The 27,267-nt window shown below is 43.7% G+C and overlaps 3 protein-coding genes and 1 long non-coding RNA gene across 4 annotated transcripts; 2 read left to right on the forward strand and 2 right to left on the reverse strand.

Moving 5' to 3' along the window:
- The first annotated feature begins 6,969 nt into the window (after positions 1 to 6,969).
- On the forward strand, positions 6,970 to 9,628 carry LOC121233692. The gene is made up of 2 exons (XR_005933655.1): positions 6,970 to 7,548; positions 7,987 to 9,628. It is a non-coding gene; the product is annotated as an uncharacterized LOC121233692 (long non-coding RNA).
- A 930-nt stretch (positions 9,629 to 10,558) lies between these two features.
- Positions 10,559 to 18,674, reverse strand: PIF1 (PIF1 5'-to-3' DNA helicase). The gene is made up of 12 exons (XM_041127712.1): positions 18,195 to 18,674; positions 18,015 to 18,120; positions 17,792 to 17,917; positions 17,542 to 17,695; positions 16,890 to 17,004; positions 16,710 to 16,816; positions 16,148 to 16,287; positions 15,353 to 15,459; positions 14,452 to 14,539; positions 13,681 to 13,826; positions 12,502 to 12,693; positions 10,559 to 12,158 (listed from the first exon to the last, which is right to left on the reverse strand). Exons 1-12 carry the CDS (start codon positions 18,672 to 18,674, stop codon positions 12,108 to 12,110), a joined length of 1,812 nt encoding a protein of 603 aa, XP_040983646.1. The 3' UTR covers positions 10,559 to 12,107.
- Positions 18,675 to 18,846: 172 nt separating this feature from the next.
- On the forward strand, positions 18,847 to 22,327 carry FAM183A (family with sequence similarity 183 member A). The gene is made up of 4 exons (XM_030032310.1): positions 18,847 to 19,021; positions 19,891 to 19,950; positions 20,858 to 20,961; positions 22,029 to 22,327. Exons 1-4 carry the CDS (start codon positions 18,889 to 18,891, stop codon positions 22,092 to 22,094), a joined length of 363 nt encoding a protein of 120 aa, XP_029888170.1. The 5' UTR covers positions 18,847 to 18,888; the 3' UTR covers positions 22,095 to 22,327.
- Positions 21,250 to 26,469, reverse strand: EBNA1BP2 (EBNA1 binding protein 2). The gene is made up of 6 exons (XM_030034180.2): positions 26,328 to 26,469; positions 24,932 to 25,021; positions 24,607 to 24,682; positions 23,659 to 23,749; positions 23,174 to 23,345; positions 21,250 to 22,844 (listed from the first exon to the last, which is right to left on the reverse strand). The coding sequence occupies exons 1-6, from the start codon at positions 26,355 to 26,357 to the stop codon at positions 22,794 to 22,796; spliced, it is 510 nt and encodes a 169-aa protein (XP_029890040.2). The 5' UTR covers positions 26,358 to 26,469; the 3' UTR covers positions 21,250 to 22,793.
- Between the last annotated feature and the right edge of the window lie 798 nt (positions 26,470 to 27,267).

Below are 27,267 nucleotides of genomic sequence, written 5' to 3' on the forward strand. Positions count from 1 at the left end.
AGCAGATACCCACATACACAGCCCCGTAACTTGACTGTCCAGCTGTTCAGCAATTTCCAAATCTCCATAAATATAATAAATTATATTTTACTGTGAAATATATTCTCTCTGGTACCTATAAATATGACAGCTTATTGCAGAGTCTTGATTCAAGAGTATTTCTCTGCCCTCACTTAGTAATTGCCTCACCCACTGACAGCTACAGCTCTATCAAGATGATCCTAGTGATATTCATTACGCAGCGTATACAGTATTAAAATACTAAATGCTTACTAAATACTAAAAACATGTCACCCTCTACTCTTTCCCCTTACCCACCAAAAAGGAAATGTGAACAAAGCTTGGTATTTTGGGTAAACACGAAGGAGGAATTGAATACATGTATATTAAACACCAGCAAAAAATTACAAGCCCTTTCAGTTTGTAAATTAGCATATTCCCAGTTGTGTCAAACTGCAGGCTCAGGACTGGATCAACAATCTCCATGAACATATGAAATGAAGCAGTGTATTTCAGACTGTTTTGTCAGACTGGAGAGATTCAATGCTTCGCCTCCTTTTTTAACTTTTGCTTTACCCTTCCTCATCCTCAAGAGCATATAACAGCAGGCATTGCCCTCAGTTGTATCCTGCTGCTGTTTCTCTATTGTGATCATTTTTTTCTACTTCTGGAAATGCAAAGATAGTCTGAGTGAACTGGACCATAACCAGTATGCAGCATTAACGAAGTGCCCCATTCTATTGGATGCAGAACATAAAACTGGGAGAGACAACTAGTTTGTAGCTCTTCCGATTTTTTTAAGACAAGAGTGTCTCCACCTTTCCTATCACTTAGTAAGAAAAGTTGAAATGTACACATCTGGAAAGTGGGATCCTCCCAGAACCTGTGAGAATCACTGGACATCCACACAAAACTCTTCCCTTCTTTTTGCAGCATGACCCACATTGTAAACCTTTCAAGCAGTAAACTCCCAATGCCTCACTGATTGTAGCTGCCTTCTGAATGCAGCCAGTGTATTGTTGAGGGAGAAAAGGCACAAGTTGATACAGCCTCAAACCCCGTTAGATAAGTAGAAGCTTTCATCTGGCTAGAGAAATAGATGGAGGCAATGTATTTAACCTGGGAAGACAACTTCAAGATAAGCTTCCTCATGGAGACTGGACATAGAGAAAAACAAGGAGATTCCAAAAGGTAAATAGGATATTCAGAAGAAGAGGCTTAGGGGAAAGCAAGTGAAAACAGCATGCCATTTTCAAGATCTTGAGAAAAGATAACCTTTAATGGCTCCCTAGTCACCAAATCCCAAATACTGTGATAAGTAAGTTGCTAGCGTGCTAAAGCTCCAATTAAATAGTTTATCTCATTACACCAATGTCTAGTCAAGTCTCATACACTGCAGTAGAACATTTTGAAAGAACAACATTTTTGGTTCCTTGTAGAGAGGGGATGGATATAAATGGATGTAATTGCTTTGCTGTGTTATGCATTAATGCTGGTTATCAGTTGTTACCAAAACTGAGCAGTTTGTGAATGTTATTTTACGCTACCCCTACTGCAGCATGTAGATGCCTTGAGTTTTGCCTATATTTATGCAATTAAGCTGCATTTAAGTTTCCACTGCCAGGGGTGATTTCTGCGGTAATGTGTTGTGAGCTTTTCTCCAGTACAAGCTTTCAATAATACAGATCCTGATAAAGTTTTAGTGTAAACACACTGCTGAACCTTGAGGATGAAATGCACATGATCTGAGTACTGAAAACAAAGTCAGGGTGGATATCTATGTCTTTTCCTCTTTTCTGCGGCTGGCTGAGCAAGCTTTCCTGAGCAGGAAGTGATCTTGTTATGAATTTAACCAACATTGTATTCAGTGGGCCCTAAGTTCCACATGTCTTTCTGTATTTTCAGTTTTCAAACAGCTGTTAGTGATAACTGCAAGAGAAAACTATATTCTGATAGTCTAATTCTTATATATATAGATTCTCACATGCTTTCACATAAATTTGAATGAAATAGACTATAGATCCTACATGTCCTGAATATTCCTTGTGATAAATTGAAGGAAAAGGAATAACTAGAAAATGTCTGAACACTGGTTATGTCTGATGAGACTGAAGATAGCACAGCTTCAGGCTGTGCATCCAGGCTCCCAGTTGCAGTCCATACAAGTCCGATCCACCTTGCCCAGTAGCTAGGGCCCCAAGTGAAACTCAAGAGAAGGCCAACCAAATTCAAGAGAATGCATATGTCTTTCTAAACACTAGTCACATTAAACAACTCAAAAAAAGGGTTTTAACTGATGCATTTGAAAACTAAATGTGATAAGAAAATTATGCTCTTCTTCAGCTGGTGTGCAGGGAAAATATCTGATAAACTAAAGATGAGTAAATTTAAGATGGATCAGGTAAAAAGTCCTTCCAACTGTAGTTAAAGAAACTGGACACAAAATATTTGCAGAGCTTCCCCCCGCCTCCCACCTCCCCAAGGGCAGTAACTTGACCCGTTGTAGCTGTGTCAATGTGTGTGTTCCGAGGATACTGTAATCTCATCTTTCAGGGAAGGAGGTTACAGCTTGCAAAAAAAATCAACAAGGAACCTACCCCTCTTCCCTGAACAAGTATCCCTTCTCTCCGAGTGACTTAGATGGGCTTATTCATAGAAGGGTAGTCCTTCATTCTCTGAATAACCAGATTATAAAACAGTAGGCATTGCTAAGGGCAAGAAATCAAACTTGATGGTCTGATGCAATATGGCAATTGCTACAGCACTACTAGTAGTTCATTTCCATACAAAGTCCTTCAAATAGCTAGATGAGAATTCCACTCTTCCTCAGATATCTCTGTCAGCAGAATTTGCATTGCATGCAATATTTATTACATCCTTCAGGCATTCCACGTGACTTGTCTCACACTGGCATCTGTACAGGTCCAGCCGCATGTCGTATTCCCTGAGAGGTTATGAAGGAACCCCTTGGCAAAGGAGCTCTGAGAGGCAGTCAGGGGTCTAAGTATTAAAATGATTAGTTGGGATTGTACTGAGACTGTGAGATATTATGAGTTAGCTCTATAAAAATACCTGTTTAAGGCAAAAATTAAGACACAGCAGACATTCCATATTAAGGAACAGTCTGGCACACTGGTAGCTAATTGACTGTTAATGCTTAGTATATTTGTAGAATGGAGCATAAGGAAACAATTAAGCCTCCATACTGCTTATTAGCTGTGGAACTGATTTTTGAAAATCTTATTTGATAGAAAATAACAGCAACTTCCAGCCTAATATCAAAGTTTACGAAGCTAAAGTAGGCAATGCAGTTTTCTTCTGACAGTATGTCACTTACATAGCATTTAAGATCAAAATGTGCACTCTTCCCCTTTTATTGTCAATTATCTTCTCTTTAATGAAACTGTGTGTTTTAGAGACAGAAAACAATCCTACACTTTTAAAGAAGTGAATAGAACAGTAGCTGTTTACTTCAGAGTGTTCAATAACATCAGATCAACTTCTCTTCCCTCCAAAAGAAGAGCTGGGTTTTAAAGTCCATTCCCTGAGCAGCATTTTCTATCAAAATACTTGTTAGGTAGTGTTTTTTCCCTTCAGTTGTGGGAAAACATGCAAAACAAATATTGAAAAAAAAAATATAGCTTGCTTTTCACTATAGAAAGCATACTGATTTGGGGTTTTAGCACAACTAAATTCTCCTTGACATATGGAGATGTCTCTGATTGGAATTCCAAAATAAACAAGGAAATCCCAGCCAAACCCTAGAGAAAGGAAAAAAAGCAGATTAAAGCAGTTATCTCCCCTGTCAGCGTGCTAAGCAAAGAATTCACGCTTGATTTCCAGCAAATATTTCAGCAAGAGCAGGATGAGGTCTTTATGAACTTAGAGGTAAAGATGAAATATGTTCCATCGTCTGTACTCTGGAAGTAAAATGAAAGGGCTCCATACTTGTAAAAGTAAACTAGATCCTTTTGAAGAAAAGGGAGCATTACAGAACCTAAACTAATTTCTTTTGCAATATCCTCTACTCCATTTAGGCTCCATACTAATCATTACCTCTCCCTTTTCGGTAAGTTTTATCAAGTTGTTTGTGTCTTTTTCCACTTGTTTGGGCTGAAATCTATTAATACATAACCAGCCTGCAGACATATCATCATCATATCATGTATTCTATATAACTACATGTAGCACCTATCTTTTGTCACCTCTTAAATGTCCTGGAAATACCTCCCCCCTCTTTCAAACAGTCCATTGTAACAAAACATGCTTCATGAGTACCAAAAAAGATATACTGAAGCACACTGGTAAGTTTTCTTCTGTTCCAAAAAGTTGTCTACACTGTAGTCTAGACAGCATATGCAATGTATCCGGCCCTAGCCCTGACTTTTTTGGGGAGTACCTTATCATCACCTCATTGGACTGGTACGCATCTAACAAGGGTTATAGTCATTTGGCTGCCTCCAGCACTAGCTCCACCATAATGCATCCTAATGGCTTCTGAACAGACTGCTTGTCCATCTGGTGCCCTAAGGGTGAACTGACAAACTCATTCTGCAGCAAAGAACACAACCAGCAGCTCCTTTTTAATTTGAGCTTATCTCCCTTCTGTGCCCATCAAAGCACTGCAAGCTCTACTGACCTGGCTTTGCCTCAGTGCTGCTCCTAGCCCTCCTTCCTAGGCATCATTACCTCTATTGTTATACTTCTAGCCATTCCACAGTAAGACTGAAGGTGCTAAAGGATGGTACTGGTCTTGTGACTTCCCCCACTCTTTCAGGTACTTTTTGGCCATACTAGATCTCTTAACTATCACAAAGGCCCATAGGCATATCGAATCTGGAAACATACTTGGTAATTATCTAAATCTACTTCACCTGCATGCCTTGAGCTGGACATATTACTTATGATTCAGTTTCTCTGGTTCTAGACATGTCATGTGCTCTCTTCATCTTCAGTTTTTGACATAGCTTTCACCTTAGATTGATATCCTGCTCCCAGCACCCTGCTTGGAGTTGTTACAACTTGGTACAGTGCTGAATTTTTTCTTCACTGAGGCCTCCTTCTACTGCAGGAAAAGCAATATCAAATGCAGTCTTCATACTTGAAGTTCCCTCTAGCCCTAGTTCCCGTTGACAGTGAAACGCCTCTTGAGTCACACTTTGGCCAGAAATGTTTTTGTTTGGTTTTTTTGGTTTGGTTGGGGGGGGTGGTGGTGTTGCTTTTTCTTTCTTTTTTTTTTTTTTTTTTAAAGAACAGCTCCTGAAACCCATGGCAAATGTTGTCAATACTTCTTTTTTATGTTAGCATCCTGATCCCAAAACTTAGCACTGTAAGATGATCTATACCTTACAGAAGTATTGGATGAGCATTACACTTATGACTTTTTGCCTGATGTTTCTGATGTGCTATATTTTATGGAGGCCCTTGATGACACTCCCAGGACAAGTGTCTGATTATCATTTCTTTTGACAATATTTTTATTAAAATAGATAGATCATCAGAAACAATATTTTTGACCTTGTACTTTGAGATCTGAGAGTGCACAAGACTACAGAGCAATCTGTCAAAAGTAATATTCTGTCTCTAACATGAATTTGAATTTGTTTGTACACTGAGTAATTTTTATCCTTTATTTTTAAAACAAATGAAGACATATAATATTTGTCCAAAAGTTTAGCCAACAGCAATAATTATGGCTAATGAATTATCTGATGTGTTTTATTTTCAGTGTGGATTCTATGTTAAAATAGCCACAGCTTGCTACTATCACAAGTAAAATGGTTAAGGTTATTGTAAGGTCTCTTTCATCTGGAGAGAAGACATATAAAAACCAAACTATTTTAAAAATTCCTTCTTTATTATTAAATTCATTCTGGTAACATCCCTCCACTTAATGCATTATGCATTGAAATTCTGGCAATTAAATACTAGCTCATTGCTCAAGATTCAGGATCCATTTTAAAAATTTATTTTGTATTGCAAAGCAACAGTTGACAGTACCTGGTGTTATTATGGTCAAATATTTTATTACAAGGTGTCCCACTAATCCAACACAAACATGAAGGTAGCTTACCTGGAATGTTTTCACAGAAAACTTAATGACCAAGATGATCATTACATATGACTTGCAAGATAAGTTACAAATTTAAAAAAAGTTATTTTTTAAACCAAGTTATTCTTATATTAATCCACATAAGTGTTCTTCATATTTGATTTATTATATTCAATAAGTTTGTCCAGCCTTCAGCTGGAGATATTAAAAAGATATGTGTTGCCTTGCTTTTGTGAATTATTAGCTACTAGAATAATCTCAAGAAGTTTTACTTATATTTTTACTTTAACATCTAGCATCATCTGCAAAATACATTATATCCTCTCTAAGCTGATATTTGATGATAAGGAATCACAGATCTTTCAATAAGCAAAGCAAGTTCCAAAATCTTTGAGGATGTGGACTAACTCCCAACCCTCAACTGAAAGTCTGGGCAAATCCCCCTATAATTCTCAGGGTGTTGTTAATAATTTGGAAAAAAAAAAAAAAAATGTACCTACAGAAAACCGATACAGCCTAGTGAGTTGGGAAGAGTAGATGGAAGGTGTGATTCATTTATGTATTCACCTACCTGTTGATAAAAACCATATATGTTAAGAAATGAGAGAAAAAACCCTGAAATGTCAAACTTCATACGATAAAAAAAAAAAATCTTAATCAAATTTCTGTCAGAGGCATCTTTATCATAGCTCTACCCTCTTGCAAAAATATTGTAATAAACAGTTTCATAAAAACATGTGTTACAGTTACATTTGGAACATTTTGGGCTTAACTCAGTTGCCCGCACATAGGCATGTAGCACCATTTAAGATGCTCTTGGTGCCTACCTAGCCTCTAGCTGCGACCCCAGAAGGCCTTTCATAGGTTCTGTGTCACATCTGACAGTCCCCTGTATCAACACCATAACAGATTTAAAAAAAACAAAACAAAACAAAAAAACCCCAAAAAACTACCACAACACAAAACAGTTCAGTATTCAATAACTATAAGTGAAGATTACTCTTAGACATGTTATCAGCTTATTTTGCTTGTATAACCAGATTTCATAACTTATATGCTAGTCAGTAGCTTAGCTAAAAAAATCCATCCAACATCCTTATACTCTGCAATAGAAACAAACATAAAATAATAATACAGGAAATAATGAGATAAAGATTTTACACATCTAGATGCAATGTCTAGTAATTCAGGTCTTTTCTCATGCTAATAATAGAACTGCTTACATTTAGCAGCAAAAGACAATTGGATGTCACAAAGTGGCATAATACAAACTGAGAAACTTTTAATATCTGTGAGAAAAATTACATTATTAGCATTCATAGCATAGCCTATAATGTACCATAATTCCATTACTTAAGAGTAGCATTTGTTTGATCTATTCAGTGCAATTCTGGTTACGAAGATCTAATTCACAGACACAATCTTATTACAGCATCTGAGACCAATAGGACTATTGCTGCCTTTCCTGTGCACCACAGGACTTCTGGGTACAGATGGTAAGGACACATTCATGTTTAATTACTATGAAAATGTCACGTAAAGAATGAGAAGGGAGTTAAATCACTGTACAAAGATTTAAACTGGAAGCTGGTAAGGTTTTAATAACACTCTGCATGTGAATTATGCTTCCAATAACACATAAATGTATTATGAAGCTTTAGCTGATATAAAGCAGTTTCTTATGGCTTAATGTATTTGAAAAGAGAATAGCTGTACTTTGTGGTAACAGAAATACCAATTATGAATCAAACTCATAGTTTAATTCACTTAATTATAGCTGCAGTTAAGGCAAAAGCCATGTTTAAATACTTTTTCTTCAGTTTGTGAAAGTGGAGAGACAATATTCATTTCCTCGTATTTATTGGAGTACAGTAATGAAACCCCAGCCATTTGCTGCACTGCCATGTGCCCTCTTGGCACACCTCTCATTTTAGCTGGACTCCAGCCACACTGCAGGCCACCGCCTACCTCTGCCTCTTGCCATCCACCAACACGGAAATGGCGGTTCCTCTGTCACTGGCCATTTCCCTCTTCATCTGCCACAGCGCCTCCAGCCTTACCTCTGTATCCCAGGATATCCAACCATGCAAGTGTTACGAGCGGCTGCGGGAGAGGGCAGAGAGGCAATTTTGAAGGAAGCTAATACACTTGATACTTGGTGTATCAGGAGCCCGTGCCCAGGTGTTGGCAAGAATCTCTGTGAGGAGAGGTCAGGGCTGCCTCATGCCTGACATGGCTGGTTCCAACCGGTTCCAGCCAGTTCCACAGCAGCCCCACTGCAGGGCACAGCCGAGCCCAGCATCAGCACTGGTGGAGCCTCTGTGGTAATGGATTGAAGAAGGGGAAAACTGCACAGCTGCCAGGAGTGAGGAAAAAAGTGTGAGAAATGAGCCCTGCAAGCACCCGAGTCAGAGAGGGAGGAAGACCTCCGGGTGCCCGAGCAGAGACTCCCCTGCAGCCCCTGGAAAGACCATGGTGGAGCAGATTTTTTCCTGAAGGACTGCAGCTTGTGGAGAAGATCCACGCTGGGGAAGGGGAGAAGTGTGAGCTAAGTTGCTTAAGCTGAGAATAGCACACGTACTTGCTCTGTGACAAGCCAAGTGACTTGCCCCTGAAAAAATCCAACCTGTTAAGACCACCTTGCCTCAGCAGGTGAAAGCAATAACATCGCCAGACATTTGGAAGAGGGCTTGTGGTAGCCTCAGGTGAAAAGTTCCTTGCTCTTCAGATTCTTCTTCATTTTACTTACTAATAAAGACAGGATGAGTAGCTCTGTTTTTCCAGTACAATCACTGCAATAAAAAAATTAAGGAAAAAAAAAAATCCTGTGTTGGTGTACTGAGATTTAGCTACAGACTAACTAATATCCCTCTGCAAAAAAAAAAATTAACATGTTAAGGAGTATTTGGAAGAAGAAGGGATTTTTATTGTATTACAAGATTTTTACCTCATATATATGGAAGCATTATTCTGTTAAAAAAGGCCTTATCACAATCCTGACTGCAGGGGAGCCATGACAGAGCTTGACAGCTCAGATTTGTCCTAACTGCTCCTTTTAGGATTTAAGTAGCAGTCTTCAGCCTCAGCCCCCATCCCTACATCTGCTTTAGCTGGAAGCGAGTAAGAACATCTAAAATTTACAGATGGACCCCTTTTGGCCTCAGTACAGCTGCCAACCCTTCAAAAGCCGCTACTGTTCTGTTCCCACTGCTCCACCTCTGAGAAGGTAAACACAATATTTCATGTACATTTAATACTAATATGCAATATTTATTACCCTTTCTAGCTTTAAGTTCTGTTTAGCATTTTATCTCAAACCTCAAATTGGCACCAAAAAAAACCCCATACAACTGGAAAGATTTCAGTCCCTAAACCCATGAAAGCTGCAGTTAAATGAGTTGGTTTACAAGATCACAATTAAAAGCTTATTTGCATTGTATATAATCAACTGTCTTACACTCTAAATTATCTTGTCATTACAGTGGTACAGGAACTTTTTAAGAGATGTTAAAGGATTTGAAGCTGCATTATCTCATTACTTTTATGCAATCTGTCAATAAATCAATGTATTGTGTATGACTGGAAGCGCCTGGCGTATTCTTCTTAAAGTGAGTTTTACCATTGCAGTAGACAGTTAACATCCCTGAGCTTTTCAGACCCCACATCTCAACCTCTGATGCAACACAAAGCCCTCATACTGCAGCGTTCCATGTCTAAAAATCCATGAGAGTGCAAACTGGCCCAAGCCCAGCCCACTGGCCAAGCACACAAGCTTTTAGGTTACGCATCAGGCTTCCCTGCCTACACAGCCAGCCTTGCCCCTGACAATTAGGGCACTCGCCACCTCTGACCACCTGCACAAAGGGCATGATGGGAAGATGGACACAATGTCAGCAGATGGTCTGTAGAACAAGGTGAACAAAAGCAAAGACTCAACCCACAACACACGTGGAGGATGCAGGTTGAGGCCCAGCTGGAACAACGCAGGAAGCATGAGTGGCACAGCACAGAGGCTCAGCCAGGGCACCCACTGCAGAACTACAGCATGAGGAGAAGACGAGAGTGCTGCAAGATGGGGATGCACAGCAGGGTAGGGCTGATGTGCAGCTGAGGGAACAAGAGGTAGCCAAGGAAAGCCTGGGGCCAGCCTGGCACACCTGCACTCCATGTATGCTGTCACAGGAGGAAAGGGCTGAACCTGAGCACCCCATGCTCAGAGTCACACCAGCTGGGTACTGCCACCCAGTCAGCTGGGGGACACAGCCTGCAGGCTGGGTGGGGGCACCTGCAGCAGCTCCCCTGTGGATGCGGGGCTACATTGGAGTCAGGCCCTCACCCAGGTCTTGGTGGAGGCTCTGGGAGCTGCAGGCCAAGGAATCACACCTCAATGCTCACCTGCCCCAGCAGTGATGCTTTAGAATGCCAGCACCCTCCTTCCCAGGGGTGTGGGCATGGGAAGGTCATTTCTCAGTTCCTCCCCAAGGTGGGCAAACAGCTTAAGTCCAGCTCAAAGAAGTAAAAAGTGTTGTTAAAAAAAAATAAAAAAATTCACACACACACGGAGAGTCTGAAAGACCAGAGGTAGTGCCAGGAGCAGCCTGCAGTGTGAGGGGAAGGGTCTCACCTTCCACAGACTCCAGCTCCATCTTCAGGTACTTCCATCTACTCCCCACCAGACTTCTTTGAAGAAACAATGTGCCGATACATTAAGAACCCTTTCTTAGAGTAAACACCTCAATAATTCTCATACTTCTGTCTTCTACTATTGCTTCCTCCAAAACTCTACCCCTCAAGCCCAGAAAAAACAAACCCCCACTTAAAAAATACATTTTGAAATCCTACCAAAATCTGTTTTCTGTTATGTTAACTGCTGGCTAGTCAACATCCTTCCCTGGCTTTAAGGAGAGCAGCTGCCAAGTGGCCTTGAACTTGCTCAAACTGCAGAGGCTTTGTTACAGAGCCACTCCCCTGCAAGAGACGAGTTCCAGCTGGATCTTGATATTTCACAGTATTCACACATGTTAAACATTTAAAAATATACAAGTTACTTAAGCTTTAAGCAATGTGCTAAAATACAAAGACCAAAGCTTCTCCTTTATTAAGACTTCAAAAAGACAGTATATTAGTTCTGCTCATCTCTGCTTTTGCTGAAACAGGTGACCTTACAGCTCACTTCACATGTCTTTGGCCATTATTCCCTACTGAACATTCAACCTCCACCTTATTAGTCAGATGCGTTGTTTCCAGCAGAAGCTCCCTCCCATTTGAGCAAGCCTCATGTGTTTAAACAAGAGAGGCTCCCACCAGCACCCATCTCCTCTCACTCCCTTCTTGCCCAAACTATGGGTATAAACTGTAGGACTTAAGTGCTGGCAGCTCCTATTTTTAAACAGTACCAGCTCATCTCAGAAGGTTAAAAAAATAAAAATCATACCTTATTGTATGCAACAGACTAATAAAAAGGCTATGTATCAGCATAACAGGCAATGTATAACTCTTACAGTTCTGCTTGTGGAGGAAGTTATGCAAAGCCTCCTGGTGTTAAGCATCTGGAAGGCAAGAACACCCCAGCGTGCTATAAAGTGATAGCCCAGCTCCTGGCAGCTCTTCGCTTGCAGAAGAATCAAGCATGTATTCCAGATACTTAGCACTGCTTTCCCATGTGTCAGCAGCTCTTGTGAACAGGTCCAATCCATCCAGGCAAAGAGGACACACACATTCCATCTCTCAGCTGTGGTATACTTGAAGAAAGGCACTCAAGTTTCAGCCTACATATGTGGAGAATAAAATACAAACAGGCAGACGGGATAGCACTGCAGCAAGGTCCCTCAGGCACGTCCTTGTTCAGTCATTTTGTTTGCTGGAGTTGCATCTGTGACACAGAAGTACTCAAGGCTGTGGGCCCAGAAAGGAGCTACAGAAGCCTTCCAAATTTCAGAGGCATGATACATTCATTTGACTTTATCTATGTTATCAAATATACTCAATAGCAAGATCGCTGCAACTCAGCAGTCTGTACTGATGCCTCCCAGAGGCCAGAAGAGCATTCTCAGCTTCATTTCCAGTTCTCCTTCTCATCAGCACCTGAATGGGTGTGTAGTGAATCCTTGGGGAGTCCAGGGGGTGAGGAAAAAAAACAAAACAAAACAAAAGAGATTTCTTCTGTGCCCACTTCCCCTTCAGTCCTTACTGCAAGAGGAGGATCAAAGAATCCCAGCCCATCCTTTCACCCACAGGGCCAGCTAGTGCTATACAGTCCAACACTACAGTAGGTATTTTGCCACCAAGAGCAGTCCCACCACATTCCCTCTCTGCAGTTTCAACTTTCCTGCCGCTACAGATTTTAATTTGAATGATTTTGCTTAGGAAGAAAAAGTAGAATCTCTACACAAACATCTCTCATCCTGGTTGCACAAGGTAGGCTTAGCTAGCACGGGATTTTTCTTTACCTGGGTTAGAAGTTGATGATGCCTCAGCTGTCTATAGAACTGCAACACAGAAGGATCAGCTCTCACAACTTTCGGATCAAAATCCAGAACACGGAGACCTGCAAGGCTACGGGCTCGGGAAAGAGCTACATAAGCCTGCCCACTTTCAAAGACACGAGACAGGGAGATTTCCACACAATCTAAAGACATGCCCTATCAAAGACACAGAGAAGTTTGTTACAGAACAAACAAACAAAAAAGAGCACTGTGCTGTATCAACACTAACCTGTCCTGTGAGTCTGTCAAAGGTACCATCCTTGGTGTATGGGCTTGATAAAACTAAGTCTCTTGTTTGACTATGTAACTGATTAAAAGATGGGAATCAGTAGAAAGAAAAGGACAGTTTTCCACTGTCAGGAAATTGCTAGCAGACAGCAGGGTCCACTAACTCCACTGAGCCTCTTGTTGTGTGAACTCCACAAATCCCATATAATCAACAGAGCAGGGAAAGAAATCCTGCTGTTTTCACTCCTAGTAATTAACTGGAGCAGCCACCAGTCTCAAGCAGTCCTCAGGCAGACCATCTGAGACAGAGTTTGGGTTAGACCCAGCCAGCCTTGTCTGCACTAAGAGACATCCCAGGAGGCAGCAGAATTTACAATGTGGCCTGGTTTAAGCAGTAGCATGGGAACAAACTCACGGGTCTAATATCAAGACAAGTATTTATCAAAGTGTATGAAGTCTTGTGGAAAGGTAGGAATTGCATTAGTTACACTGAAAAAACCCAACACATGCCACCAAAGGGGAAGTCCAACCCAAAGAGCACAGCTGTGACTCCTGCAGCTTCCTCAGGTACACTGCAAACCTCAACATCACTAATGCTGATGACTGTCAGGGAAACACTACCTTGATCAGTCCACAGCGGTAAATAATGCTGCTTTATAGTCTAACACCAACTATGCAGATGGCAGCACCCTTATGAAAACTCCAGCAGCTTGCTAGCCCATCCTTGACCCTATAGGCAAGCATCACAAGCAGAAGAGGTGCCCTTCTCTGCAGCTAGACACACATATTCTAGAGGTCCCCCACAACAAGGGTCTTTCAGTTTTCCCTCCTGTTTTACCAGCAATGCAAGCTCACCCAGGAAATGAGGCTTATGATGGTGTAAAAGTCTATAGACAGCTGTATAAGCACACCCACCTGACTCTTGTGAATGGAAATGGCCCATGCCAATTTTAAAGGCAACTGTTGACGACTCAGATGAACTCCTGATGGTCCTTTGAAGACCCATTTCTCCATTTTGATGACCTGTGTGGCCCCACAGAGAAACCTCACCTTAGGCAGCCCTGTAGGAATGGGAACAGAAGATAAACAGGGATGTATTCCTGACACTCAATAGCCTGGAAGCCAGCAGCCTAAAAGCCTTTTTTATTTTTCCCTCCTTCCCCATGTCAGTCTTTCACAAATTTTAGGGCTGCATTAAAAAAAGAAAATCCCACACCAAAAAAAAAAAACCAAAAAACCAAACCACCCAACCCTAAACCCACACAAGTAAATAGGATGTTCTGAAATGATATTTGGGATCTACTTAAACAGAAGAATTTAAGTCACATAATTTATCAGTTGAGATGCAGAGAAAAATACACATTGCAGGTAGAAGAACTTTATTCTCCAAGAAAAACAAACAAAAAACCCACCAAGACTTGCTTTAACAGAACAGACAGGAAATGCAAATGAGCATACACATCTAGAGAATAAAGAAAAGCAAACACAAGAGGCCCTACAGAGAGCTACAGCAGATGCAGCCCATGAGAGCCACAAGCCTCTCACTGCAGAGAAGACCTCCTCCCTGCTTTCCCTCAAATTATTCTTACCAAGCAGAAAACAAAATTAACAAGTCATCAGCCATCAACGATTAATTGTTTTGGTTTTTTCCTCTTCCTTCAACAAAAGATCAAAAAGCTTGCTTACCCTTCTGTTCACTTTCAAATCCTACAACAACTCCTCGTGCCCCATTCACCAGCCCTTGAGACACATCCAGATTCTTAGCTAGCATCACCTACAGAGAAGAAGAAAAATCCCTTAGCGCACTGGCTTTACAGCCTGTTCAGCCACCTGCAGCTAAGGTTCTAGCCTGGAAGCACAAGCACAGCAGGCTGATATGGCCACAGCCACATCATCCTATTGCAGGATAGAGCACTGTCTCCAATTTGATTGAAATTATTTCACAGCCTTTCCTTCCTAGGATTCCCAACTACATTATTCTGCAGCACTGAACATTTGATTTGAGCTGCTTCTATTCACAGCTGTGAGCTCAGATCCAGGGAACAGATTCCCCTTCCCCAAACACCAACAAAACTAGACATACGTAGATTCTGGGAACATGTAAGGAACAACTTCTTAAGGCAAACAATGCTGCTGCTAAGCGCAATCCTGCATCCTTTCCACTCTGACAGCCCTAACTCACAGCAGGGTGCCCAGTCCTGCAAATTTGGCAAGCTATGCCACACCCTTACAGGTCAGGTGGGCTGCTGTACCTGGAGCTGAGACTGCAGGCAAGGACTGCCTGTGCTCTCTACGACCCAGAAGTTTCTAAACCTGATTGGAAATACATGTCAAAGTCATAGGAGTCACCACTGTCCATGACACATGGACCTGCACTCAAATCAAACTAATTCTCTGTCTGGATAAGATTCCAAGCAGAAAGGATACAAAGATTGGGATAGAGTCTTCTGTTCGCCTGGCATAGCCACTCTATACAGAATCTGCATTCTATACATTAATCTAGTCTATGCATTTATCTGCTGTTCCTTTATTTTTCTTATGCTATTTGATCCTCTGGTCTTTCACAAATGTATGTACACACACTCACCTGAGCTCCAAGCTTTAGCTCAACTCTACCACCCACAGGACACTGAGCATCAATTAACTTCACTAGTATTGGGTCACTGTCCAAAGCCTCAAAAGTGTGCACTTCTCCTATTAAGGAAAGAAGGATGTCATAAATTGCAGCCATTGAATATATTCCACGCAGCATTGCAGGAGGCTCAGCATTTATTTCTAACAGCAATTCCTCTTTTAATATCCATTCTGCTCTGCTGGTAGGACATCTTCACACAAACCTTGTCACATCTAACAGCAGAAAGCTCACTATTGCCTCTCTTCCCAGCATAACTCCCAGAGCATAAGAAGGCTCAGGAATAAAAGGCCAGCAGTAAATAAGAACTGAGCAGTCACCATTTTGAGCATATGACCAGTTTCACTTGCTGTCAACACCAGATCTCCAAAGAGGACTAAGAAAGAATCCTAGGACCAGACAGGGAGGCGGAAATTAAATAGCCCTTAATTCAAATCGTGGCTGGATAGAGCATGGCCTTTCTGAGATGCTATAGAAAGAAAAAGCAGGGGTATGGAGGCAATAAATGACCCACCCTACCTCACAACAAGCAATGAGCTCGCTGTCTATTACACACCAAGAAGTAACGGTGTAGATTTTTATGCAAAAAGCTGTGAAGGTTTAACCCAGGCAGCTCAACTCCAACATGCACAGCTTGGACTGGTGCTGCTGTGCATGACAGAACACCAGTTCCTCCTGACACCTCAGTATCCCCATTGCATCCACTCAGAGCTCAGCCCCAAAGCCAGCAGCTTCCTCCAAGGAGTTCACCTGATAGCTGTTGCAAGCATCTCTCATTAGTTATTTCTACATCATCTTTATGGGTGCAGAGCCGTGTAGCCAGGATCCCATCACGCTCAGACCTGTTAGCAGCGGTCTGCATCAGCAGTCTGGTAACCTCCTCTGTGCACCTGGTAACCAAGAAAAGGGGATTATTTTTTGAAGTGATCAGGAACAGGTCTTGAGCAGCAGTAACCTCCTCACAGCCAGATCAGGCTGTGCAAGCCCCATGCCTCTAAAGAGACGGACAGAGAAACATAACTACACAAAGTTGGAGAGCAGTGCAATTGTGTGCCCCAGCCCTGCCCTGCCCTGGCCATTGCCAACTCCAGATCCATTGAATTCCTTAGCAGAAATTGCAAAGAGGGACCTAGAAAGGGTCATTCCTTACCAGAACAGCATACATGAAACCTGCTTACATTAACTAAAGCATTTATAGCTATTATCCCCAGCCACGCATTCCTGATAGAGCACAATGAAGTGACAAACTGCTCCTTCCTCTGCTCTGTCAGTAGGGAGCGGGGACTACAAAGACAGCGAAGTTTCTCCTTACCTGCCTAAACGGACTGCACTCAGGAGTGAGACAAAGGTCTTGTCGGTCTGTCTCCGCACTTCAGTCAGCTCCATGTTTATGCGGATGCATTTCCTCCAGCTTTTTGCCTGGCAAATCATTCTCTTGTCAAGAAAGAGGCAGACTTGAAGTACAAGAACGAGTTTAGGGACAGTTTTGTACCTGGAAGCAGAACTTGGTTTCTTCATTAGCCTTACAGACTGGGGGTAGCTGCAAGAAGTCCCCACAGATGATTAGCTGAATTCCTCCAAAAGGCTCATCCCGTTTTCTGACTGCCCTGAAAGGGAGGGAATAGAGGAGAAGTTCTGAATGCCCTCCAGGCCCTGGACATAGTAAGGTCTCAAGTTCTTAGTTTGTGAGTATATTCAAACATATACCACCTGCAGTAAAAGATGACTATCCTCAGCTGTATCAGAAGAGCTCAAATAATTAAGCAATGCTATTACAAGACATAAAATTTGCTTTGGTTATGCGCCCCAGATGTCATTACCAGTCTCAGTTCTTTGTTAGCTGTTATGCTGCAAGAGAGAACTGCTGGATACAGCATAAACAGACAGCTATATTCTGTATTCTGGACTCAGCTCTACAGACAACACTTGGCTCCAGAGTTAGAAACAGCAGCCAGAACAGCCACAGCTGGGGAGTGGGGACATGATCAAAACCCATCTCAAGATAAAGGTCTGCCCAGATGCTGGCTATGACTTCATGCTTCCTTCCAGTCCTATGCCAGTGGCTGCCTGGTATCCATTCACATAACCAGAGCAAGGAAGCAGCCTGGAAATTTAAGGAAGTTAAATTAATGATGATCGCTCACCTCGCCACTGCCTCCAGCTTGTCAAAGAACTTGCCATCCACCATTGAGATCTCATCGATAATTAAGTGCTGGCAGGCCAGCCAGTGCTGGCGCACCCCAGGCCGCTCCGCCAGCTGAATACACTGTTCCAGCGGTGCCTTCCCAGAGCCGATCCCTGGCAGGGGAGAGGAAAGCAGAGCTTTGGGAAGCTCCTGACCCTTTGGGACAGAAGCAAGAGCTCCCACGCCCTCGCTGTCGGGCAGACCGTTACCTGCGAAGGCATGGAGAGTGGTGCCGCCGATGTGGCAAGCTGCGACTCCTGTGCTGGCTGTAGCATAGGTGCTCTTCGGAGGGAGGGAGCCCACAATCTTCTTCAGCAGGAACGACTTCCCGGTCCCTTGGCGGGGTGGGGGGGGGAGAAGCGTATCAAGGGTGAAGGAACGGGAGAAGCAGGAGGTCCGCTTCACCCGGTGGCAGCCGCCCAGCCCCCTCACCTGCACAGCCGGTGAAGAAGACGCTCTTCCCGCTCCGCACGGCACCCAGCACCGCCTCCTGCTCCGCCGAGAGCCTCGCCGGGGGCCGCCTCTCCGCGCGGGGCACCTGCGGGACGGGCAGCGGCGCGCTGTGAGACCGGGGCCGGTAACCGGGGCCGCACCCCTCGCCTCGGGACTCACCTCCGCCGGGCGCTCCCCCCGCGCCTCGCCGCCGCGGAGGCGGCCGGGGGCGCGCAGCAGGTCTCGCTCCTGCAGCGGGCTGATGACGGCGAAGGCCGGCGGGGGCCGGCTCAGCAGGCGGGGGCCGCGCGGCGCGCCCCGCGGCCCGGCGGCGACCTTGAGCCGCAGGAGGCGGAGGAAGCGGCGCAGCGCGTCCGGGGGGCAGTCGGAGAGCAGGACCTGGGCGCCGCCCGGCCCCACCCGCACCGCCGCCCGCCCGTCGCCCGCGAACCGCGTGAAGAGCCGCACGGCGTCACCGGCCAGCGCGAAGCTCAGCGCCGCCGCCGCCCCGCCGCCGCCGACCACCCGCAGCACCGGCTGCCGCAGCTCGTTGCGGCCCAGCAGCACCAGCGCGCCCCGCATCACGCGGCGCCGCGGGGCCTGTCCCCCCGGCAGCGGCTGCTCCACGGCCACCGTGCAGCGCAGCTCCGCGTCCTCCATGCCGCAGCCGCGGGCCCACCGGCCGTTCAAACCCGCCGCGTGCAGCCGCCGCCAATCAGCGCCAGGGGATTTAACTCGGCGGCCAATAGGAGGCGGGAAGGGAATCGGTCCGGGAGGGGGTGGGACGGAGCACCAGCCTGGCCAGTCAGCAGCCTCGCGGGGGACCACGTGAGGCGTTGCCAGGCCACGGGACGCCGCGTGGCCCGGCGGAGCCATGGCCGCCCGCAGCGGGGAGAGGGAGCCGCCGGACCCGGTGCGGCAGAACCAGCTGCTGTGCGAGCGGGTGCGGAAGGAGCTGCGGTGCCAGAGGCTGCACACGCAGTACGACGTGAACCCGCTCCACCGCGGTGAGGCGGCGCGCGGGCGGCCCCACGGCCACACAGCACTGGCAGGAAACCCCGAGGGCAAGAGAAGCGTTTGCACCGAGGCGCGGGGCTGAGGGGAAGGCTCGCGGGGCCTGCGTGAGGCAGGGGCAGGGGCAGGCCCCGGAGCACTCAGCTGCACGTCAGAGACAAGCAGCCGCACCCAGGAATGCCAGCAGTGGCCAGGGAGAGGGGCAGATCTGGAAGGAGCAAGTGGTGGGCTTTTCTTTTACCTAAGGAACCAGTCTGCACAAAGAGAGAACGGAGACGTGACCAATTGCCCAGATTAGACAGTGCCTTAGTAAACACGTAGACCTGAGGTGACTGCTTAGGACCTGGAACCCACGGATCCTGAGCAAACACCGCAGAGCTAAGATGGGGTAGAGAGCCCCAACACTACATCATGTTTCTTCAGCCCATGGGCTGATTTCTGCCTGCCAATTCTCAGTCATAGAATATCATAATCTGTGTTGGCACTGACAGGTGATGTGAATAGATTAACTCAGGTCTAGCTTTTACAATAAAATCAACACAAACCAAAGGAAAATAATTTCCTGAAACTTGGCACTCTGCAGGCCACCGCTTAGGTGGCGTGGAACTTTGCTGCGGTGAATGCAAGCAGCATCTAGCAGAAGGGCCTTTAGCATGCTTAACCCCCTTCCATTTCTAGGAAGCTGCTATTAGTCAGTACTCTTAACTCATTTTGTTCTGTTCACATGCTGTTCTTCCTTTACAACTTCTGTGAAGTAGCTGTGCCCAGACCGGGGAATAACAAAAAACCCCATAGATATCCTATACCCGGCTGTGATGCTAAATTCACATTAAGGTAATTCACCTGCGTCATTTCTTTCCAGTTCACACGATCACAAAGAAGCCCATGTCTTGGCATGATAATATAGAAGAGCCGGCAGATGGTAAGAAATCTCTGAACAGCTTGTGATAATTACGTAAGAAAATGACTAATAAATAAGATTTTAAAATTCCAATTAGTCTAAAAGATGACATACATGGAAACATACCTGTGTTAAGAACGTTAAACTCATTCATGATTTCTGTGAAACATAAGGCAGGTTTTTTTCCACTTTAAGGCCCTTTCCCATTACTTTTCATTATCAGTATCAGCTTGCATTCATGCAACTGTGCTTTTATTTTTGGTTTTAGTTATCATATTATAAAATTCTGCTTGAGAATCTAAACCTCTTTCAGGGGAAAGCAAAAAAATCTAGAAACGTGTTTTATACATACACGTTGCCTGTCATTACAGATTCTACTTAGTCACCCCACATGATAAACTGCTGAAATGGCTGCCGAGTCTTGCTTTAGAGCACTAACAACAGGAACCCTTACAGCAACTGCTCCCTTATTTCTAACATGCCAATTTTGTTTAAAAACCTTAATGGTCAGTTAAGGTTGGCCTGCTCTGGTCAAGGATTAGGGGGAGGAAAAAAAAAAAAACAAAACAGGGAAAGGCAGCAGGTCTCAGGCAACTGAGAAAGACGACAGCTAACGTGGAGAGCTGGTTGATGCTAGATGTGGTACAAGAAAAGTAAGATGCTGCAATACAGTAGACAGGGATGACAGAATTAACAGGACAATATAGGCAGGCAAATCTCAAAATTTCATCAGGATAAATTTGAGTAGAAATGTCACCCTGCATTCTCTTACAAGATCATTTGCAGAAGCACACAGGTTGCCTCCAACCTTGGCTTTCTTGCTATTGCTTGGACAGCATTAGGATGTCCCATTCTAACACATACCCACGGGTGACTGGTTCTTAAATGTACTTTCTTTCATTTGTATTTGTGTCTCTTAAACCAACAGCCAAGTTTCTGAATCTTATTCACCACGCAGCACTGGAGCCAACAAAGAAATATGCAGAGCCACAAACTGAAAGCCAAGAAATTGGCTGGAACACAACACCTTTGGTGAGTAGGGTGCTTAAGGACTCAGCTCTTTGCAAGATTCAGAGAGGTTCAGCCCATCACACTGAAAGATATTCACGCAAGAAAATAATTCGTGACAAACACAGAAAACAGGAATGACTAGGAATAAGCAGAGCTGTTCATGGACAACAAGCTTTTAAAATTTACACCTAAGAGGACTCTTCACACTGGCATAGGCTTGTGAACAGAAACAGACGACTTCCCCCAAGAAACTTGCATGCAACATATCTACAATGACAGTCGACCCCAAGCATATTGCCAAATGCCACATACGTAATCACGGCTGTTTATTAAAGCATTCAGCCATGAGAAATGGCGTAGTGAGCAATGTGAAGTGACATGTATACATGAGTACTGTGAAAAGAAATGTGCTGCTGTACAATATCTTTCAAACAAATTGCAAGCAGAACCATAAAATTAATAATCAGCTAAGCATACCCGAGGCAGAATACACCAGTGAGGATTCATTTGGGGAAGCGTGAATAAACAGGAGGAAAAGAAATCTTATTAACGAGCTGAGACATCAATCATATCCAACAAATGAATAGCTGTGATGATGACTGACTTTGTAGATTAGTGTTTCGAGAAAGGCAAATGAGACCCTGATTAATTTTGGCCTGTTACAAAGAAAACTAAGATAAATAAGAAAATAAGATAGTCTTCTGCAAGTTTTCATTTTACACTTCAGGTAAACTAGTTACTCATGACAAGGCTAGAGACAGACATCCCAGCAGGTCTTTACGCTATTAGATACTGGTGGTAGGATTAGACTGTCAGGAAAGAGGCAACTAAATTTGCTTGTAGGGAAGTGAGTTAAATTTATAGAGTCAGGACACATGATGCTGTTTCATACGTTAAGTTTTCCTTTTTCACCAGGTTCTACCGTAATGAAGCAGTGAACAATATATTCTCATATAAGTGGTACCCTACTCGTTTGTCACTTTGGCATTTCTCAGCAGCAAGAACACTGTGCACCACTCTTCTCAGGAGGGACTATTACTACCAATTCTAGTAAAAGCACATGACTATTCATCATTTTTCTTTCCCAGATTCACGTGGACCGTACTGACCGCAGACTCTACTTCCCACGACGGAGAACCGAGATCACTAAATAAATGCCTGCCATGGGGCACAGGGAGGAGCACTCTGAGAACCTGAAGTTGTAGAGTGGCCAAGCCACACAGCTTAGAAGCAGTTAATGACATCTAATCTGTTAGGCCCTGCTTGTTATTAGATGAGTCTGGTACATTTCTGGCAAGAGAAGATAGCAAGGAAAGGGAAGAGAGAAACTCGGTCTGTCCAGATTTGCAGCCTGGCAATAGTTACAGAAATAAACCTATTTATAAGATTGCTGTATTTGTCTCACTGCTGTTTCCAAACCCATCTATATAAGTAGTCTAAAAACCACTTTAACATCTCAACAGGCTTCAGACTTCTTATTTTGACATTGGCAACGTGACCCAGAACTCAAGGTTCACCAAGTACATGTCAACAGTAGCTGTGGAAAAAGCTGTCAGAATGAAGGGAACAAAGGGCAGGCTTCAGCCACCGTTCATAACACAGTTCAACATGAATTAGACATAGTTCTGTGCAAACCATTTAATGCGTTCACACACCAAAGGTTTAAGTAGAAAACAATCCTTCAACGAAACAGACAGTAAGAAGAAATTAGTGATAAGGCACCAGCTTCCACTGACTTCTTTCTTGCCACTTGAAAGCACCCAGCTTGCTCCACGGTTAGCTGCTTGATGACAGCAGAAACACATCTTGTAACACACAGAAACACAGGAACCCCACTGGGGAGCACGGTCCTCCTATCGTGCTCGGCTTTTCATTTTCTGCCTTGCTCTCTTTCCAGGTCTCTTCTGCAAAAAAAGGACAGATTCAGATCTTTATTTTCATGTCCTCAATCTTTATGCTAGCTCTATAGCTTGGGGAGGATACCAGGGAGAAGATACCTCTGGAGAGGGAGGTTTTGGGACACATGTAGCAACAAACAGTACTTGCTAACTCCCCCACTCATTTCCCTGCTCCGAACCACCACACTCAACTCTGTCTCCAACTGAATTATGCTCAGCTCCCACAGACAGACATTGTCACTTCCAGATGCTGCAGGCACCCATCAGCTCTCCCTCCCAGACCAGGGCTGGCTTCCTAGCCAACCAAGATCATTTGCATGCAACATTTTACTTACATTGAGGGCTTTTTTTCCTCCTTTTCCTGATTTTCCTGGGCCTTTGTTGTGAGCCACTTTTGACCGGAAGCTGGATACATCATTAAAACTCTCCTTTGTGTTCCACTTTGAGCCCTTCTTCTTCCCACCAAAACCAAACTTCTGATTCTTGTATCGTCTTTTGGCATTTGGTCTGAAAAACAACCAGACAGCATCATTGCCTATATTCCTTTCCTCAAGAAGCTCTCAAGAAGGCACATGTATCTGCTGATGGACTCCCATCAACCATTATAAACCTTTCCTCTCTTACTGAGGAGACAGAAGTTAGCACATTTCCGTCGCCGTTCAATTCTGGCCACAGTTTTCCTCCTCTCTAGGGACAGAAAGCCACCTCGGGCTTACTTAAACATTAATCAGAACAGCTTTCTTGTTCCACAACATGATCCCCTAAAAGACTGAAAAAATCAGAGATTCTACATTTAAGTATCTTTCTTTTCTGGTCTCACCCCTTCTTTATCCGTTGACTTGCACTGCCTTTTTTATTCCCTTGAGATGATGTCTGCTCTTCATCTAGAAAATCCAGCTTGTCGGAGAGACCTGCAAGAGCAAAGACATAACAGTTGCTCAGCTACCATCACAGAAAATACAAATTTTCAGTCTAAACAAGTGTTGTGGTTTAACCCCAGCCAGCAACTAAGCACCGCGCAGCCGCTCACTCACTCCCCCCCCCACCCAGTGGGATGGGGGAGAAAATCGGGAAAAGAAGTAAAACTCATGGATTGAGATAAGAACGGTTTAATAGAACAGAAAAGAAGAAACTAATAATGATAATGATAACACTAATAAAATGACAACAGCAATAATAAAAGGATTGGAATGTACAAATGACGCGCAGTGCAATTGCTCACCACCTGCCGATCGAGACCCAGCTAGTCCCTGAGCGGTGATCCCCCGCCCCCACTTCCCCAAGTTTATACACTAGATGGGACATCACGTGGTATGGAATACCCCGTTGGCCAGTTTGGGGCAGCTGCCTAGCTCTGTCCTGTGCCAACTTCTTGTGCCCCTCTAGCTTTCTTGCTGGCTAGGCATGAGAAGCTGAAAAATCCTTGACTTTAGACTAAACACTACTTAGCAACAACTGAAAACATCAGTGTTATCAACATTCTTCGCATACTGAACTCAAAACATAGCACCGTACCAGCTACTAGGAAGACAATTAACTCTATCCCAGCTGAAACCAGGACAACAAGTCATAGCAACAAGTCACCCTCACTGAAGAACAGCTACTTGGGAGGATTTTCACTGCCACTGGCACATGATTTTGCACAGCAGCAGCCTTTCAAGCTTACTGCCCAGCACTACAGATTGACAAAACACATCACACTGCCTTACATTGCTCACACATCACTATTCCCATTATACATGTGCTCTCTTAGACAAGTTAACTTTACCTTTCTGGTATTTCTTGACTGCATTCAACATATTTTTCTTCTCCTTTTGTCTCCTCTGCAGAATCTCAGTTTGCACCTGAGATTAGAAGCAGAATGTTAGTGTTGTTCTTTGTAGTGTCCCATACCTTTTTTTTCCCTTTCTTTCTTTTTTTTTTTTAGGTATCCCATCTTTTACTCTGTCTTCCTTTAAAGCAGCTAGACAGAAGACTAGACAGATTCCATATATTTTAGCCAGCCTCCTGCGGTCTCACTTTCTAAGCTCCTCACTCAGGCTCCAGATTCTTGTCATAGATAGATGTCTATCCCTTTTGTAGCTCCTCCTCACCTTCTTGCCGTATTTTCTCATTGCACGGAGCTGTTTCGCTCTCTCAGACCTCTCCATTGCTTCCTGTTTACTCTTAAGCTTCTGTCGAATCTTATTAGGGGATAGAAAAAAAAATTATCAGTAACACAAAAGAAAATATGAGAATTTTATGATTGCTGTGCAGTCCTGAAGTCAATAATTATGTGAACTATCAATGAGTGTAAAAACGAAAACATCTCTCAATCAGACAATGGTTCATAAGGCAAAATGTTCTTTCAACTCAAGGCTGGAACAGTTATTACAGAGACTCCTGAACTGATCTGTAGTCAAAATCTGGTTAAAAAGACAAAACTCACACAGAGACAAGACAAAGCCTTATAATGGGCTCTAACAGAACTGCTAAATAAGAGTATCTTGTCACATCTGGTCAGTCTACTCAGCTGTCTGTACATAGAAGACTTGAGTTTCTTTCTTGTCATTATTAAAAGTAAAGCACTGAAGAAGAGTCAACAACACTTCCATGCCATAGAAAACATCTTCTTCAGTCCCCCCTTGTTCACAAACATTTCTGTAAGGATGCCACATAACAAGGGATTACAAAGATTTCAACACAGATCATCTGCCTTCAGTCTGTGACTACTAGGAGATTAAAGAGACTGTTCTTCAAACAGAAGCCAGCAAAAGAAGGTAACGGTAATGGGCAGAATTGACTTAAGCCTCAGCACAAGCTAATTATTAATCTTCATCTTCTCTAGGAAGACTCTATCAGCCATCAAAACAGTGACCAAGTCATACATGAACCTCCAAATTAGACTCCAGCTCATGTTCGTTTAACTTACACAATGTAGTCTTTTTTCCAAAACTAAAACAAAAATTAGGGTTCCATTTTGAACAAAGACCACAATCAAGAAGTAAGTTTGTGAAATTCTTATTTCCTACACAAATCCAACTTACTACCCATGATAGATTAATTCAGTAACATACAGTTTAAAATCACAGAGAACCAAAACACACTAAGTATAAACAAAGGGTGATAAACAGGGAAAAAGGATCACATTAATGCTACAGTTGACTGCAAGTCTTAGGCCAAGGAACATAAACACAGCCAACTTTACAACCACTGTCACACATATGGAGAAAAAGTCTCCATTTTTAGTATTAAATACATTCAGGACAGAATATAAATCCTGCTTTTCTACTTTATGTTCCAACCTATTACGGAAATCCCCACATTGCACTGAAATACCTGAACAGGAAGAATTTCCTGCCACAAACAAAATTTCAAACACAAACATTGTCACAGGCATTTGTCAAAGAGATGAAGGTAAGTATTCACACATCACACAAAGTTAATCCCCAACACCAGCTGAAACCAACACATAACACAGGAAAGCAAGCCACTATTCACTGCACATACCTTCTGCATCTGTTGGTCTGACTTGGCCATCTCTGCAAAGTAATCATCTGGCCTTCTAGTAGGAATTTGGAGCTTACGCAACCTAGGTAGGGCTTCCAGGACCGCTGCCTGAGCCTGCCGGTAACTAGGAAGACAGCACAGCACCAGCTCTGTCACTGGGTATCAGGCATCTCACAGCGCTGACAGAAACTCTGCTCACGTAAGCTAGCTGATACTGGGATCTAACAAGCATAGATCTAGAATTATATCAACATTCCATGCCCTACAGCATTCAGTGCTACTAAAAGCAATTTACATGCCAGTACAATATTAACACTTATATCTTGCACACATACATTTATCTAGTTTCCAGTTACAGTTTTATATGCTGGATTATAAAAGGCAAGGCAAAACAAGAGAACTGTAATAATACCAAAACAAATCCACATAGAAAACCCCATATCCTGTGTTAAAGCCATCGTGCTGCAACCAAGGAACTTTTAAAATCAACTTTTCAGCAAAGGATGGAAGTCTGCTGCAAGGAGGGAAATTATTTATTTCCAGTCACAAGACAAGTTAAATATACTACCATTAATTTGTAGTTATTTTGGAAAACATTCAGAGCCATCAAATGTAAAATACACGGCCCAAGAGCAATCTGATACCAGTGACAGCCAGTGTGGCGGTCTGCAGCACACCTGCAAAACACACCTCCAAGCACGCAGCAGACCCTACAAGAAATCTCCCTTTTGGACACTTACAAGCTCATCTCTCTCTGGAAATCATTCTCAGGATCAACAGCATCCTTGTTAGACGCACTCTGTGAGGCAGGGTCCACGACCTGGCCCGAAGTCACATCCAGCCTTTCCACCCAAGCCAGCTGCTGCTTCAATTCGGACAGACACCGCTTCAGGCCGTCCTGCGGAAGAAGCACACCTCTGCCCGCCACCGCACAGAACCA

This window comes from Aquila chrysaetos, chromosome 12, assembly GCF_900496995.4.
Source record: "Aquila chrysaetos chrysaetos chromosome 12, bAquChr1.4, whole genome shotgun sequence".
Taxonomy (NCBI): Eukaryota; Metazoa; Chordata; class Aves; order Accipitriformes; family Accipitridae; genus Aquila; species Aquila chrysaetos.

What these genes read in the sequence shown, in the direction of transcription:
- FAM183A (XM_030032310.1), top strand. Translation starts at nt 18,889, where the DNA reads ATGGCCGCCCGCAGCGGGGAGAGGGAGCCGCCGGACCCGGTGCGGCAG. An exon ending in TATAGAAGAGCCGGCAGATG is followed by an intron (nt 19,951 to 20,857) that starts GTAAGAAATCTC and finishes TTAAACCAACAG; the next exon opens with CCAAGTTTCTGAATCTTATT. An exon ending in GCTGGAACACAACACCTTTG is followed by an intron (nt 20,962 to 22,028) that starts GTGAGTAGGGTG and finishes TTTCTTTCCCAG; the next exon opens with ATTCACGTGGACCGTACTGA.
- PIF1 (XM_041127712.1), bottom strand. Translation starts at nt 18,674, where the DNA reads ATGGAGGACGCGGAGCTGCGCTGCACGGTGGCCGTGGAGCAGCCGCTG. An exon ending in ATGCTTGCAACAGCTATCAG is followed by an intron (nt 15,460 to 16,147) that starts GTGAACTCCTTG and finishes TTTCCTTAATAG; the next exon opens with GAGAAGTGCACACTTTTGAG. An exon ending in TTTCCATTCACAAGAGTCAG is followed by an intron (nt 12,694 to 13,680) that starts GTGGGTGTGCTT and finishes TGTCTTTGATAG; the next exon opens with GGCATGTCTTTAGATTGTGT.
- EBNA1BP2 (XM_030034180.2), bottom strand. Translation starts at nt 26,357, where the DNA reads ATGGCCAAGTCAGACCAACAGATGCAGAAG. An exon ending in CAGACCAACAGATGCAGAAG is followed by an intron (nt 25,022 to 26,327) that starts GTATGTGCAGTG and finishes TCCCCTAATAAG; the next exon opens with ATTCGACAGAAGCTTAAGAG. An exon ending in AGTCAAGAAATACCAGAAAG is followed by an intron (nt 23,750 to 24,606) that starts GTAAAGTTAACT and finishes TTGCTCTTGCAG; the next exon opens with GTCTCTCCGACAAGCTGGAT.